Source organism: Mesoplodon bidens (genome assembly GCF_964165515.1).
Source record: "Mesoplodon bidens genome assembly, chromosome: 8".
Lineage (NCBI taxonomy): Eukaryota > Metazoa > Chordata > Mammalia > Artiodactyla > Ziphiidae > Mesoplodon > Mesoplodon bidens.
This window is the reverse complement of record NC_138165.1, coordinates 91,413,427-91,429,724: the sequence shown is the minus strand read 5'-3', so window position 1 is coordinate 91,429,724 and position 16,298 is coordinate 91,413,427. Positions and strand designations below refer to the sequence as shown.

Sequence of the window (16,298 nt, the reverse complement as noted above, 5' to 3'; positions counted from 1 at the left end):
ATATTTAGATTGAAATAGGCTATTATCTTAGAAAAAAACTTAGTAATAAATTAGGATAAAGGTGTCTTTCAAATAGGTTTCCTAGATGACCTTGCAGTTCACATAAGGTAATTCTTTTCTCCTCCTTTACAGAAAATTTAAGACTGCTGCACTCTACAATTCGATTTAAAAAATATTTTCTTCAAAATGGTTCCTATGAGGATTACTTCCCTCCAGTTCCTGAAGTCTTGAAATCAAAAGTAAGCCATGAAAGAAAAAAAAACCTCAAAAACTTCTTGTAATTCTCTGTCAAGATATATTTGTAATTTAAGTTTTAAATCTGTGTTTTTTTAAATACTGGTTCTATTTTGAGTCTAGATTAATGCTAGAAAAAGGGTGACAGGAGTTCTGGTGCTACATAATTGTATTTTGTTTTTAATCAGTGGATATCTCTGTCTGAAATGACCCATAAGAGACTAATTACAGAATGCAATACGTAAAGGAAGAGTTCCCGATGTAGTTGTCTCATTAAGCTACATGATTTGAAAAAGCATTAAAAATTGGATTCCTAATTTGAAATGTCCCTAGTTTTTTTTTAATAAATTTATTTATTTATTCATTTTTGGCTGCGTTGGGTCTTCGTTGCTGCACGTGGTCTTTCTCTAGTTGCGGCGAGTGGGGGCTACTCTTCTTTGCGGTGCATGGGCTTCTCATTGCGGTGGCTTCTCTTGTTGCGGAGCATGGGCCGTAGGTGTGTGGGCTTCAGTAGTTGTGGCACGTGGGCTTAGTAGTTGTGGCTCGCAGGTTCTAGAGTGCAGGCTCAGTAGTTGTGGTGCACGGGCTTAGTTGCTCCACGGCATGTGGGATCTTCCTGGACCAGGACTCAATGTCCCCTGCATTGGCAGGCGGGTTCTTAACCACTGCGCCACCAGGGAAGCCCCCTAGTTTTTAAAACTATAAAAGTTGATTTCAAAAGCTGATGTTTTAGACTTCACAGTGTACAAAAATCTCAGAAGTTGACTCACCTTATTTGTATTATTATCATCAGAAGCAGAAACTAATACCGTAAATCATATTAAAATGTATGATATTGAAGAAAGGGAGGGAAAGCAATGGGAAAAATGTTAACTCTGAAGTTTGAATTGGTTGGTGTTTGTCTCTTATTCTTTGTTTAGCTCATACATACAGTACGCAGGTTATCATGAAATTCACTCTCTTTCTTAAATAACCCTTTAAATTTTGAAAGCAGCTCTCCTAGTAAGAACAGCAGTTTAATTGGATTCATGTAGCCAGGGATAAAATAAAATTAGAACTGGTTTATTCAGAGCAAGCAGGATGACTTGCTGTATAGTCAACCTGGTCTAATTAAGCAGGCATACAAAACATGTGTCCATGTATATTACAAATAAATATGCTAGTTAGATTACCTACATTGTTGTCTTAGTCATCTACATGAATCAAAATTTCTAGTGTACTTAATTTAGCACTATCTTAGTTTGTGCAAATGAGAAGGAAGTTATGCATTCATCTGGAAAAGTCCTACTCATCCTTCAAGGATAAGTTTAAATGTCACTCTTATAATATTAGAGTATCTCCTTTCTCACTGTTTCCAAGTCAGGATAATGACTTTGTATGCATGTAATATTTACCCTTTCATTCACTCCATCCATCATCTATGCTCCCATAATGCTAATCTGTTTATTTAAAAGATATAATCTCTAACCCAAAATCCTTATAATCAATCCAGTGGAGGAGATGGAAAAGCAGACCAATGATTATAACACAGTGAGATAAGTGTTGTGGTATGTGGATGGACTGGATTCTGTATATGGAGGTGGCATATCTGACTCAGATTGCAGAGCATGGAGGTGGAGAGAAGAAATTTCATGGAGGAGATACTCCTTACTCTGAGTCTTGCAGGCTGTGTAGGATTAGGTTATAGTCCTACATTCCAGACATAGAGACATGCGTTGGTAAGAAGGCAGAGGTGTGAACCTGAAGGACAGATATAGGTTACCTGGAGTTATGTGTCCAGCTGGACCACAAGATGCCTATGAGAGAGGCAGCAAAGGGGACCCAGATCCCCAAGGCCTCTTTATGTCTAGTCAAGGAGTTTGAATCTGATCGTAAAAATTGTGAATTTGAAGGTGAATTCTGCATTTTAGGAAAAGATCTCTCTAGGAGAATTATGGAGGACAGATTGGAAGAAAGCCAAGTGGATGATTTTTTGTAGTAACCTAAGCAAAAAGTGAGGCCCTGCACTATGTCAGTGGCAGAGAATAGAAGGAAAAGAATTTCAAGAGCATTGTAGGAGGTGGGTTGGCACAACTTGGCAGCCAGTGAGGTGTGAGGCGTAAGGAAGAGGAATCTCCAATTACAGTGAGATTTCTGGCTTTTGGAATTTACTTCTTAGCATTGTAGCTCATTGTATATGTAGGGTCTATTTCCCTCACTAGAGTGTAAAATCTGATGAAATTATGCCTTCTGCATCTCTAAAGTCTCACATCTAGCACATAGTAGTACCTTAAGACTTGACTCATGAATTTGTGAACAAATGATAGTGTTAAATAAAGTAGAGCCCTGGTGATGTAATCGTATTACCTGGGAAGTTACTGATTGTAGTTCTCAACTTGCAAAGTAACTGAGCAGCACACAATATACATTGGGAAATGGAAACAAGACATTCTCAGTCATTTACAATAATGGTATGGGAATGGAGCTAAGGTTAACTTAAAACAGCATCCACATTTTGAGTATACTTCTCCCCTTGTGGGTTACATTATGAAAAAAGGTTCAAGAAGCCACAGTAGTGGAAATAAACTACAGTCCTGTCCCTTAGGTGGGAAATCTATTGTCATTTATAACAAGCATGGCTGCTAATTGCAATTGACAGACCCGTTCATTCCAGGACTACAGGCTCCATAGGAACATGGTTAAGTCTGTCACTTTACTCTGTACTCTCAGCACCTGGCACAGTCTGACACATGGAAAATATTCAGTACATGTAATTGAAAGAATGAAGACAGACTCCTAGAGTTTTGTAAGAAGAGATGCTTTTACTTCCCTGCTTTGTCCTCCTTGGTAATTGGTATCTTGATTGTGACAGTGAGTTAGGGCCCACCCTAACATTTTTATTCATAATATTTCTGAGAAAGTTTAGACCCTCCAAAATGTCAAATGCCTGTCATTCATTCGTGACTTTTTTTCTTTTCTAGCCCCGAACATTTTACTCTTCTTGAACTTTAGAGTTTTCTCCTTCCTTCATCGTGTTTTCTCCTCTTTTATTTTCAGTCTCTCTGGTGGGAAGGATAACTTCCTGATTGGGGAAATACTCATAAAATGGATATTCTCTATATTAAGCAGAAATACAGATAGGACACTATTTATATTGTAATACCTTTACATTTTTAAATAGGTCTTGTTTCGTTTCATTTACCTGCTAAGAGCCCAGGAGTGTTGCAGTTTCAACATTTTTACACATACAGTATTTTGAAATTTATGCCATCATGTTACTTACAATTCTGATTCAGATGCATTAGGAACCATGGACACTAGGGAATTCAGTCACAGCTGGACATGGAGTTAGTTATGGGTCATTGTTCAAGTTTAGGCCTGAGCCCTTATTATGTAGACCAGTGTCGTGATAAATGAGACTGTGACAAACCTGTAATCTGGGCTTGACACGTACTTTTGAAGAGAAAATTATAATTCTCTGAATGTATGTTGATTACTAATGATCTATGAAGCTTCTAAAAGTTTAATGCATGTATTGCTTTTAGAAGAAAGTGGTAAATAATGGCAAATAGTAAATGACCATGATGTTGCTCCTTGGCAGATGTGCCTCACAGTGCAGGCCACATTATTAACCCTGAATTAAATTCTTCTTTCAGAGGACCAGTTCTACTTCAGTAACATGGCTAGATTTCCAATTTCTCCTTCTATATCTTTTATCAAGCCAAGATTATACTCTATGGACTTTTATTGGTTTCTTGTTACATGTATGTCAAACTTGCAATTAAAAAATATGTTTCAGTCTCTACCGAGTAAAGTCATTCAAACTTACTACACCCTTAAAAGATCAATTAAAAAATTAATTGGGCTCCCAGTATTTATCTTTTTATTTAAGAAGTCACCAAAATAAAAGTCACTGGCAGAGAGGTTGGGCTCTATTCATTAGAAGTTTAATCATATCTAGTATTTGGAAAATCAAAGGAAGGAAAAAGTGACAAACATACAGTTACCTCTGGTAAAATGATTGGGTTTATTACAGAATGGAAAATTTCTCATAGTAATAAGACTAGTAAGTAGAATTTTAATACATATGAAACCATTTTAGATAGTTCAAAACCAGAAGTCAATTAGAATATTAAATACAGTGGAAAGTAGACCAATGATTTTTACCATCTAAGATGATTGGTGTTTAATTGCTACTGCCTACATGTAGTTACTATAAATCTCTCATCCAAGACACATCATTGTACCTTTCCCATTTGACATAGGCAAAGAAATATTCCTGAACATTTTCCTGTATTATAATTCATTTCTGTCAAAATGCAACTTCTGATTAGAAACTCAGCTTCAATGAATGACACATATTTGCTTCTTTAGATGTTTCTCCAAATTATTTCACTTCTTAAAAAGAGTAGCTCTAGGGTTGCTTCCAAGCACAACAGAACTGGCTTCCCCAGAGGCATAATTTTTTACCCCAGGAAGTATGACTTGGGGATATATCCTCAGAACACACAGAGCATAGTGAACCGCAAGGAGGAATATACTTGCATAGGAAAGTAATTGATTTTCATTTTTCTCCTTTTTCTCTAAGTATGGGATTTTAGGCCCTTTTAAGCACTCCATAGAACAAAAGTTTCCCTCAGTAAGTAAGAGGATAGAAGATAATGTCAATAACAGTGCAGACACTTGAAAAACAAGATATATACCAATCCATATTTTAAAATATATGTGATTCTCAGGCGCAGTTTTAAAAAGTCTTTTTTTGGTTAATTAATTTTTTAAACTTGTGATAAAATACACATAACATAAAATTTACCACCTTAACTATTTTTAACTGTGCAGTTCAATTGTGTTAAATACACACAGATTGTAGAACTCTTAATCTTGCAAAGCTAAAATCCTCTACCTGTGAAACACCTATTTCTCATTCCCCTCTCCCCCTAGCCCCTGGCACCTGCATTTCTACTTTCTGTTGCTATTAATTTGACTATGCTTGGTACTTCATATAAGTGGAATCATACAGTATTTGTCTTTTTATGACTGGCTTATATCACTTAGCATAATGCCCTCTAGGCTCATCCACGTTATAATATGTGAGAGAATCTCCTTACTATTTAAGGCTAAATAATATTCCATTTTATGTGTTTACCACATTGTGTTTATCCATTCATCTGTCAATGGACATGGGGTGCTTCTACCTCTTGGCTATCGTGAATAATGCTGCGGTGAACATGGGTCTACAAATATCTGTTCAAAACCCAGCTTTCAATAAATACTTTTGAGTATATACCTAGAAGTGGAATTGCTGATCATATGTTAATTCTCTTTCAAATTTTCTTGAAGACTCACCGTACTATTTTTTACAGTAGCTACATCATTTTATACTCCCACCAACAGTGCACAAGGGTTCTGATTTCTCCATAGCCTTGGCAACACTTGTTATTTTCTGGTTTTATTTATTTATTTGTTCATTTGTTTGTATGTTTGTTTGTTTTGAGAGTAGGCATCCTGGTGGGTGTGAAGAAAACCTTTTTTGAAGTTCCAAACCAAATCTGCTTTGCTATCTGCCCTTACACATGATTTAAAAAATAAACTAAAATATAAAATTAGTTTAAGTATTTGTCATTTAAATGAGATAAAACTAAACTACATCTTTTCAACCTGTGAATCTACAAGATATGACTACATTTGAGAAAGAGGTCTAACAGGTCCAAAAGTTTTATAAAATTCTTAAGAGAACAGTAAACTCAAATGATAGAAAATAGTGCTTTGTGGTAAAACTGTTGCCAAATGCCAACTCACTAAACACATAAGCAAAAAGTTTTTAGGAAGTAAATCAATTTTGGTTGCTTATTATCAACTAATAAATATTTAGAATAATATAACTAATGTTTCCCATCTTTCCCCCTCTCAAAAGCTGTCTCAACTTCGAAACTTGACCAAACTTCTTTGTGAACCTGAAACTTTCAGTTCACTAGAGAAAATGTGCCAGCTGTCTAGTACAGACTTTGGGAACCTGTGTGAAGAGAGTGCGTTTCATGTGCAACTCCTCAAAGCAGCAGAATTCAGCACTGAAATAGCCAGCAGCTTACTGTATCATGACAATATTCTATCTGAAAAACTGAGGGATTTGCTTTCTGGGGATCCAAGCAAAATTAATTTAGATATGGATTGGTAAGTTTTTCCATTGTCTTCTTCCTTGGTGAAATCCCTTCTCAAATAATTATTGATATGCCTAGTTCAATTTCTTCTCTTCTGCTTTGTTCCAGGTTTCTAGAACAGGCATTGCAAATGAATTACTTGGAAAATATCACACGGTTAATGCTGACGATAGAAGCCGTGCTGCATGTCAATAACAGTGCAGACACCTTGGATAAACCAGGTGTTTCCCCATCCATATTTTAAATGCTGTCTTATTAAAAATGCATGTGATTCTCATGCTGCAGTTTAGAAAAGGCTTTTTTGAAGTTCCTAACCAAACCTACTTTGTATCTGCCCTTATACATGAGACACCTGAAGCTTTCAAATATGGTTACTTGTCTAAAATAAACAACACAGCAAGCCAGCAGAGGATGAAACAGCGAAATTTGGTTTCACAGAAAAATGTCTTCAAAAATTTAACTAGTTAGACTATTCACCTTTTATTTCTCTGATATATTAAAGTGCATTAGATAGCCTTTTGCAAGAGCAAGGATGAAATTTATTTACTTCCGTGAGAATAATCTGATTTTAAAAATAATGATACGCTGCTGTCTACAGAAATATCGATTCAGAACCTCGTATTAGTATTCTGAGCATGATGCATCATGCAATACATTTATTCTTTGCATAATACCTCAATACTGAAAAGAAAGACATTCAGAATTTTGGACAACAGGCAGCCACAAAATTGGAAGGGCACTAAGTCCAAAAATAAAGAGGGTATATTTGCATGAGAGATACTTCATAAAGAAGCTGAAAGGCATTTGCAAAATAGAGATCACAATCTGCTAAAATAAAGTCAAAATATTTTTTGCTGTTCATTGAATGACCCAGATATGAAATAATTGTAATAACTGTCCTAAAAGAGTTTGGAGTTAAACACATTCTATTTAAAAATTGAAGTAATGATTGTGAAAACCTTTTATAAGCCATAAGGTGCTGGGCAAAGTTAAGGAAAAAGTGCTCTGTGGCATTATGTTTCCGATTTAGCAAACCTTGTCCTAAGCTGACAGTATTATATGATCCAAGGTTAAAAAGCACTTTGAATTGGTATGATGTTTTAAATCAAATATAGAAATATATATTTAGCACATTGTGTGATCAGAGTCTGCGAGGAAACCATATTTTCTTTGAATCAACCTTTCGTTGTAGACATTTAAGGAAAATTTATAATCCAGAGCAATCTGTTACCTTAGGTTAATAATATCATAATAGGAATAAGTCTAAATCAGATAGAAATAGATCCTAAAGATGCAAAGTTTGCCAAAACTGAGAGACATCTGTTCCTGACACAAGGCATATATGTTGACTATATGTTTTATCTAGAAGGTTTCTCTGTGTTAGAATGACTAAAAAGAATTACATTGCAACCCACATGTGAGTTTTGTTTTGTTTTGTTTCAGGTCAGTTAATAGAAATGTTTAAAAATGTTAAAGAGCTGAAAGAAGAACTGAGGAGAACAACAGGAATGTCCAATAGGAATATCGACAATCTGCTGGCCATTCCCATCCCTGACAACAGAGCTGAGGTGGGGTGGAACATGTTTGTATTTACATCTAGTTTTTTAAAAGTTTAAATAGCATTTAGTATTTGTTGAGCACTTAATAGTAAAACACTGAGAAGCTGCATGCAAATATGGTGAATTTTCCATGCAAATGATAAAATTAGAGTCCTAATTCTTAAGTGAAAATAGAAGAAAAATCCTGAAGCAAGAACATTATCACTGTCTGTTCCTTTCCTTCTACTTTTCCTGTCCCTTCCTTTGCCTCCTTTGTCCTCTCCTTTTCTTTACCCCAGATGCTTTTCTTAAATAAGTGGTGCCATCAGTAATTCTTTATATTCATTATCACATTCACATTATCTGAGGTAAATTTTCACATTCTATTATGATGATATCAAAGTCGAGTTTCAGTAATCTAATTGGGTGAAAAAAAGACCATTTACAATTTGTTGAAACTAAAATTAAAAGGAATACTTCTTTTTATTTTTTAAAAGCCCCAAGACAAGACAGACTATATAAAATAGATATGGTCAAGGGAACTCTGGGTAAGTTTGGAGGTATAGTAAACATTTTTTGCTGTGAAAATGAGTAATGTTATTTCCTCATGGACTGATAATAGGGTTTTCCACTTGAAATGTTTTATCTTTTACCCCTTTTCCAAGTTCATTGTCTGGAAGTGTCTTAGAAATTTTCTAAAAGAATATCAGCGCTTAAGACCTCATCCATTCAAAACTTACGTTGTGACAGAGTGTGTCATTTCTAAACACAACCCAGTAATTCTCCAATATGGGATAAAGTTTTTTAAAAGCCTTTAAGGCTGACTTTGGAATATTTATGTTTGTGTCATTTTAATTGGTTCTCCCAAACAAAAATTAAAACTGCTTTACCTTCATTTTTCTTCCTCTTGTTATAGCAATTAATATTTCTTTCTTTTTCTTTTAAAAAAATTTTTTTTTAAATTTATTTTTGGCTGTGTTGGGTCTTCGTTGCTGCTCACAGGCTTTCTGTAGTTGTGGTGAGTGGGGGCTACTCTTCGTTGTGGTGAACTGGGTTCTCATTGCGGTGGTTTCTCTTGTTGCAGAGCCCGGGCTCTAGGTGTGCGGGCTTCAGTAGTTGTAGCACGCGGGCTCAGTAGTTGTGGCTCATGGGCTCTGGAGCGCAGGCTCAGTAGTTGTGGCACATGGGCTTAGTTGCTCCATGGCATGTGGGATCTTCCCAGACCAGGGCTCGAACCCTTTCGCCTGCATTGGCAGGCGCAGTTCTTAACTGTGCCACCAGGGAAGCCCAGCAATTAATATTTCTTTATTAATTCTTTCCCCTTTGGTTTCACCTTTCACTTATATGATCCTAAGATCTAATTTCAGCTATCACATTTTTGGCCTCTGAAGAGCAGGTTCATTTTAGTAAGTAAAAGCAGGTAAATAGAGAGCATACATTCTTATTACTTTAAAAAGGAAAGAGAGAAAAGTTTCTATAGTCTTGAATTTCATAAACTTTTTCTTTATTTCAACTCAGTGGCAATAGAGTTGCCATCTTACTTCCCATAGTCACACATCACTTTTCACACAAGCATTACTCTCCAGGATGGTTGATTCATATTATTGTGTGATTCTGGCCTTTTTTTCTTCACCTTTCATCTCTGGACCCCAGAGTTTATTGTACAAGATTATAACTTCAAATGATTATATAAATGAAATGCAATTTAAGTAGAGTAAGCGTAAAATTTTAAAGAGAGCAAAAGTCTTTTTTTTTAAGTTTATCGATTTTTAAAAATATTTATTTTATTTATTTATTTTTGGCTGTGTTGGGTCTTTGTTGCTATGTGCAGGCTTTTTCTCGTTGTGGTGAGCGGGGGCTACTCTTCGTTGCAGTGCGTGGGCTTCTCATTGTGGTGACTTCTCTTGTTGCAAAGCACGGGCTCTAGGCGTGCGGGCTTCAGTAGTTGTGGCTCGCAGGCTCTAGACCACAGGCTCAGTAGTTGTGGCACACGGGCTTCATTGCTCCGTGGCATGTGGGATCTTTCCCAGACCAGGGCTCAAACCTGTGTCCCCTGCATTGGCAGGTGGATTCTTAACCACTGTGCCACCAGGGAATTCCCGAGAGAGCAAAAGTCTTAAACCAGTAATTTTCCTAAACAATCCAAACCAATTTTCTTTCTTGGTGTCATCATTCACCCAGTCGTTCAAGCAAGAAATATGGGAATCATTATGGATTTTTTTCTGTCTCTTTCCCATCTTATTTCTTAAGCTTTCCAGTGAACTATGGACTCTTTCTAGGTTTATTGAGAGTAATTAGTGCTTTAAACAAAAAAATTATATGATTTTGAGTATAATTTGTCTTATTTTTAAATGAAGTCTAAAAGTATAAGAAAATCTCTCAAAATGGACAGGTGGATTCAGAGGATTCACAGCTAAAATATTTTTCTTCCTCCAACTTGTAGATTATTTCTAGTGTGTTCTGGTTGCATTCTTGTGATGCTAATACGACCAGTCCCAAATTGGAAGATGCAATGAAGGAATTCTGCAGCATACCTCTTCCAGAGAGATCCCGTCTGTCTTACCTCATTGGACTCACTCTTCTGCACTACTTAGACATTTACAACTTCACATACAAGGCAAGTTGCTGTTGATAAAATATTTTAATGTTTATAGTATAATATAAAAAATTGATTATACTTGTATGCTCCCTGATACTATAAGGAATGTGATCCATTTATAGAGCTTTTGGAATTATAGCTTTATTTTAGAGCTAAGTGGAACCTTAGCGATCATATATTGTAAATTTGCATATTTAATAGATGAGGAAATTAATATTATGGCCTTATTAACTCTCAATTTGTATATCCAAGACCAGGAATTAAATTTAATGTATACTATACAAGAGTATGAAATACAAATGTTATAATAACTTATTTAAAAAGTGAATGCACATTAATTTGGTGGGATAAAAATAAAGATTAAAACAAAGTTTTTCGTTTTCAAGTAGAAGAATCCAGGTTTTTTTTGGTATTTAAAAAAGTACTTCTTGTGTTTCCTTCATCAAGTTTTGATAGAGGCTACCATTATTTATCCAGTACAACAAAACAGTGGTCATTATTAGAGCTGTAAAGTCAGCAGTAACTCCATCTTGCAATAACTAGATGCTTTATAAGTATTTAGTGAATAAAAAACTGAAAGAAAAATATAAACATAGGAAAATTAAACACCTATATCCACCCAAATCTATACTAGGTCAAAATTATTTACATGTTATTGAAAACACTGAAAAAAAATTTTTTTCTCTTTAAGAAAAACCAGAAGCAGCACAGCTGACTTATGTTGTTGATGAATTTCAGCAAAGGGGGTGAAGGCATTTTAGGACTAGTTACAAATAATCCTGTTCAGAGTCATCATTATCCGACCCTTATATTCTGCAGTGGCCTCCTAACTGGCCTCCCTTTCCTCCACACTTGTCCCCACCACTCCCTGAGCAGCAAGAGTGATCCCTTTAAAACTTAAATCGTATTATGTCACTCCTCTGATCAACACCTTCCCCAGTGGCTCCTCATTTTATTCCTGTAAACCCTCAAATCCTGCCGGGGCCCCAGGACCTGCACAACCTCTCCTTATTTCTAAAATCCCATTTCCTACGTGGCTACTCCTTGGGCCCAGGGCTGCTGCATGGGACCACTCCAGGCCATGCCCTTCACCTAATTTGCTGCACTATGTGTTTTTACTCAATATTGACCTTCTTAATAAGATACCCTGACAATCCTATTTAAAATGCAACCAACTTTCATCTATAGCCCTCTCAAACCTCCTTTCGATGCTCTGTTTGTTTTCTGTTACACTTCCAGCATACTGTGTATTTTATTTAGTATTCACTTTTGTTGTTTATTTTCTGTCTACCTCTATTTGGTGTAAGCTCCACAAGGGCCTCTTTGTTCACTGAAACATTTCAAATGCCAAGAACAGTGCCTGGCCCATAGAAGAACTTAGCAAATAACCATTAACTAAATGAATATTTATTTTACATAACTTAAAATGCATATAAATTGCTATTATTAATTTTTTAATCTCAAATTTTAATACTTATCTTACAATGTCTTTGCAGAGCACATGTCAAACCAACTATTTCTTGTTGAGTATAGTAAATAAATATGTGCATTTTAGAAACAGAAGACCATTCCTAATTCTTTCAGGTATTGCAAGTAAAAATAATAAAAATTTCTCATCATTAGTCAGTTTATTTCAAATCAGTGTTGGAATTCCTAGAATTTTGGCAGAACTGGAAGAAAAATTAAAATGTTGAACCTGATTTAGAAAAATCTGATTGCAATTAATAGCTATGTTATTGAGACAGCTCTGTCTTTGTGATATTTCTCCAAATGAATCTTGTCCTCATATAGTGGTCTTTGACCCCCTTGGACACACCAAGAGCTTTCCCTCTTCATGAACCTCACAAATCTTTCCCCCTCTGTCTATTACCTTCCTCTCCTTATTCCTCCTATGGTTTGTTCTTTCTCCCCTTTGGGGCGTCATCTTGGAAAGACTTCTTTTGATTTCTTAGCTAAACTCCCTACCTCCTCATATTCCCCAGCTTTTTGTTCATTGATTTGTTTCATATCTATTTCTCCTATTATTACAAAACTCCCTGAGTGGAAGGATGATGCCAGTTTGAGTAACACTGTACCCATCACCTCGTACCCATCACCTCACCCAGTGCTGGGAACATAACAGGCACTCAGTTAACGTTTGTTGAATAATTGAGTGAATGAGAGAATAAAATTAAAATTTTAATTTTAAAAATATTTTCAGTGTTTCTTCCTGCAACAGAAATACATTAGGGGATTATGATTAAACCTGATAGACCACATGAGCTTTTTGACAGAGCTTTTCTGATTTTAAGGAGCACATTATATGATTTTTGAATAACGGTGTACATGGAGAATTATGTAATTGACATTTGCCTTTATGACTTTTAAAATCATTTATTTTTGGCAGAGTTATTGAGGTATCATTTTTATGTTATAAAATTCACTCATTTTAAGTGTACAATTTAATGGGTTTTTTAGTAAGTTATAGAATTGTGCAACCGTTACCACAATCTGATTTTGTAACATTTCTATCAACCCCAAAAAAACCCTTGTGTCCATTTACAGTCAATTCTCATTCTGACCTCTAGCACAGGCACCCTCTAATCTATTTTCTGTCTCTATGGATTTGCCTTTTTAGACATTTTATTTAAATTGAATCATACAATATGTGGTCTTTGTGTGTAGCTTTTTTCACTTAATATAACGTTTTGAGTTTCATACATGTTGTAATGTGTCAGTAAGTAATTTCTTTCTTTTACCAAATAGTATTCCAATTTAAGGATATAAATTTTGTTTATCCATTCATTTGGATTGTTTCCACTTGTTGGCTATTGTGAGTAATGCTGCTATAGACATTCCCATACAAATCTTTGTGTAGACATATTTTTTCATTTCTCTTGGGTAAATGCCTAGGAATCCAATTTCTGGTTGTATGGTAAATTTATGTTTAACTATTTAATAAACTTCCAAAATGGTTTCCAAAGTGACTGTACCTTTTAATATTTTCACCAACAGTGTGTGAGGGTTCCAGTTTCTCCACAAAAATAATTTCTTTTTTTGTTGTTGCTGTTCCTGTCAGGTGCTTTTCCCTAGGAAAAATCAAAAGCCAGTAGAAAAGATGATAGAACTCTTCATAAGGCTAAAGGAGATTCTCAATCAGATGGCTTCTGTCACACGACCGCTGCTAGACAAAATGAGATCCCTGAAACAAATGCACCTGCCCAGAAGTTTTCCATTAACACAGGTAGAAAAGTCACCCAGTAATATTCTTGCTGGAAAATTCCTTTTGTCATCTTAACTTTTATTTGAGATTAGTTATAATACATTCAGCTACAAATATAGTACATTGACAAAAATCACTTACAGAAAAACTCTTCTACCCTGGCAAAAGTTTTTGCCACTTAAATTGGAGAAGTTTAACGTCGTACATTTACACTTGGGATACGTGTTTTAAAGGAATTGTGGAATTATAAGGATCGTCTAAGCATTATCAGGTTTTCTTCTATATTGTTTTCAATAGCATTTATAGCTCATATAATGTTAATAAATCATGTATTTTTATCTCACAGGCAATGTACAAAAACAACCGGCTAAATACTTCACAAGGATCATTTAGTACCATTTCCCAAGCACTATGCTCCCAAGGAATTACCACTGAATATTTAATTGCCATGCTGCCCTCTTCTCAGAGGCAGAGAGGCAACCACACCAAGGATTTTTTGACTTATAAATTAAGTAAAGAGCAAATTGCTGCAAAATATGGAATTCCCTTACATGCCAGTGAGTATACTTCAAAATCAGCATGGTAATGTCGCCTCCTAACAACATGGTCTGCTAAATCTTGGCCTTTTTTTTTTTTAATTGGCTGTATTCCCTGTATTGTACAATATATCCTTATAGCTTATTTTATACATAATAGTTTGTGCCTCTTAGTCCCCTACCCCATCTTGCCCCTCCCTCCTTCCCTTTCCCCACTGGTAACCACTAGTTTGTTTTCTATATCTGTGAGTCTGTTTCTTTTTTGTTATATTCACTAGTTTGTTGTATTTTTTAGATTCCACATAAAAGTAAAATACAGTATTTGTCTTTGTCTGACTTATGTCACTTAGCATCAATGCCCTCCAAGTCCATCCACGTTGTTGCAAATGGCAAAATTTCATTCTTTTTTATGACTGAGTAATATTCCATTATATATATATATATATATATATATATATATATATATATATATATATATATATATATATACCACATCTTATTTATCCATTCATCTGTTGATAGACACTTAGGCTGCTTCCATGTCTTGGCAAATGTAAATAATGCTGCTATGAATATTGAGGTGCATGAATCTTTTCTAATTAGCATTTTTGGTTTTTTTGGGTATATACCCGAGTGGAAGTGCTGAGTCATATGGTAGTTTTATTTTTAGTTTTTTTGAGAAAAACTCTGTACTGTTTTCCACAGTGGCTGCACCAATTTACATTCCCACCAGCAGTGTACGAGGGTTCCCTTTTCTCCACATCCTCACCAATATTTGTTATTTTTGTTCTTTTTGATGATAGCCATTCTCACAGATGTGAGGTAATATCTCATTGGGTTTTGATTTGCGTTTGCCTGATGATTAGCCATGTTGAGCATCTTTTCATGTGCCTGTTGGCCATCTGCATTTCCTCTTTGGAAAAATGACTATTCAGGTCTTCTCCCCATTTTTTAATCAGGTGTTTTTTTTAATGCTGAGCTGTAATCTTAGCCTTTTGTAATAAATGAAGCATTAATTTTCCCCAAGAAAGCACTCATAACGCACTTAACCACACATCAAGAATGTTCTGCATATCAACTCATTCACTCTTCACTTACCTATGAGGTAGGTGCTACTATAGCTGCATCTTAGTAAGGGAAATGAGGCACAAAGTGATCGAGTAACCTGGACACCACTGTCCAACATGAAAGTATCAAAGCTATGATTTGAACCCAGGCAGTCTGCTGCAAAGTCTAGCCTCTTAACCACTACACCTTGCCAGTAAATGATAAAATGATGTGCCTTAAATCTGCTCAGGTCAATATTTTTTCTTAACTTTTTAGAATTAGAAATTTGTATCACACACAGAAGAGCTTCATGAATGTAGAAGAATTATAAACATTCAGTGGCACATCAAAGCTGTTTACTTGATCTATAAGCTTTGAGATGTAAAATATGATTGGCTGAGCTTTTCCAAACAGTATAGGGATGTTTAATATAACAGTTGGATTGATGCATTTATGCATCTTTTTATTCATTCAACAAACATTTATTGGACAGCTCTTATGTATCTAGTACAATAGCAAACTTTTGCATATTTTTAAAAATTAAGGGCTGGTGAGGAATATCTGTTGGAGGACATTCTGAAATGTGCTTTTCAACCTTTCTAACTCCTCTTGGCAAAATGCCATCACTTACTATGCACTTGCTTATTGGATTAAACTTTTACACCTAAAAAAGATTTGTTACTATGCTTTCTTACTTTGATACCAGGTGTGTCACATTTGTTAGTAACAAAGGAAGTATAAGGCATGTATTTTGGGGTGCTATAACAATAATATTTGTCAGTTTACCATGAATAGATTTTAAATGCATGTATTAAATGGTTTTATTACACTTTTTCTTTCCAGCACCATTTTGCTTTTCTCTTTATAAAGACATCATTAATATGCCTGCCGGACCTGTGATTTGGGCTTTCTTGAAACCCATGTTGTTGGGAAGGATTTTGTACGCACCATATACCCCCATCACAAAGGCAATAATGGAAAAGGTTTGACCATTATCAAAGTTTC

General features: G+C 35.3%; 1 protein-coding gene across 2 annotated transcripts in view; it reads left to right on the top strand.

The window, feature by feature from the left end:
* ABCA12 (ATP binding cassette subfamily A member 12) overlaps positions 1–16,298 on the top strand; it is a gene marked incomplete at its 5' end in the record, with an annotated part of 187,496 nt that overhangs the window by 96,039 nt on the left and 75,159 nt on the right. For both annotated transcript variants that reach the window (XM_081242250.1, XM_081242249.1), the window contains 8 exons: positions 133–239; positions 6,128–6,384; positions 6,480–6,592; positions 7,815–7,939; positions 10,353–10,526; positions 13,567–13,731; positions 14,057–14,267; positions 16,137–16,276. In XM_081242250.1, coding sequence (XP_081098376.1) covers positions 133–239; positions 6,128–6,384; positions 6,480–6,592; positions 7,815–7,939; positions 10,353–10,526; positions 13,567–13,731; positions 14,057–14,267; positions 16,137–16,276 — 1,292 coding nt within the window. The remainder of the gene's footprint in view (positions 1–132; positions 240–6,127; positions 6,385–6,479; positions 6,593–7,814; positions 7,940–10,352; positions 10,527–13,566; positions 13,732–14,056; positions 14,268–16,136; positions 16,277–16,298) is intronic.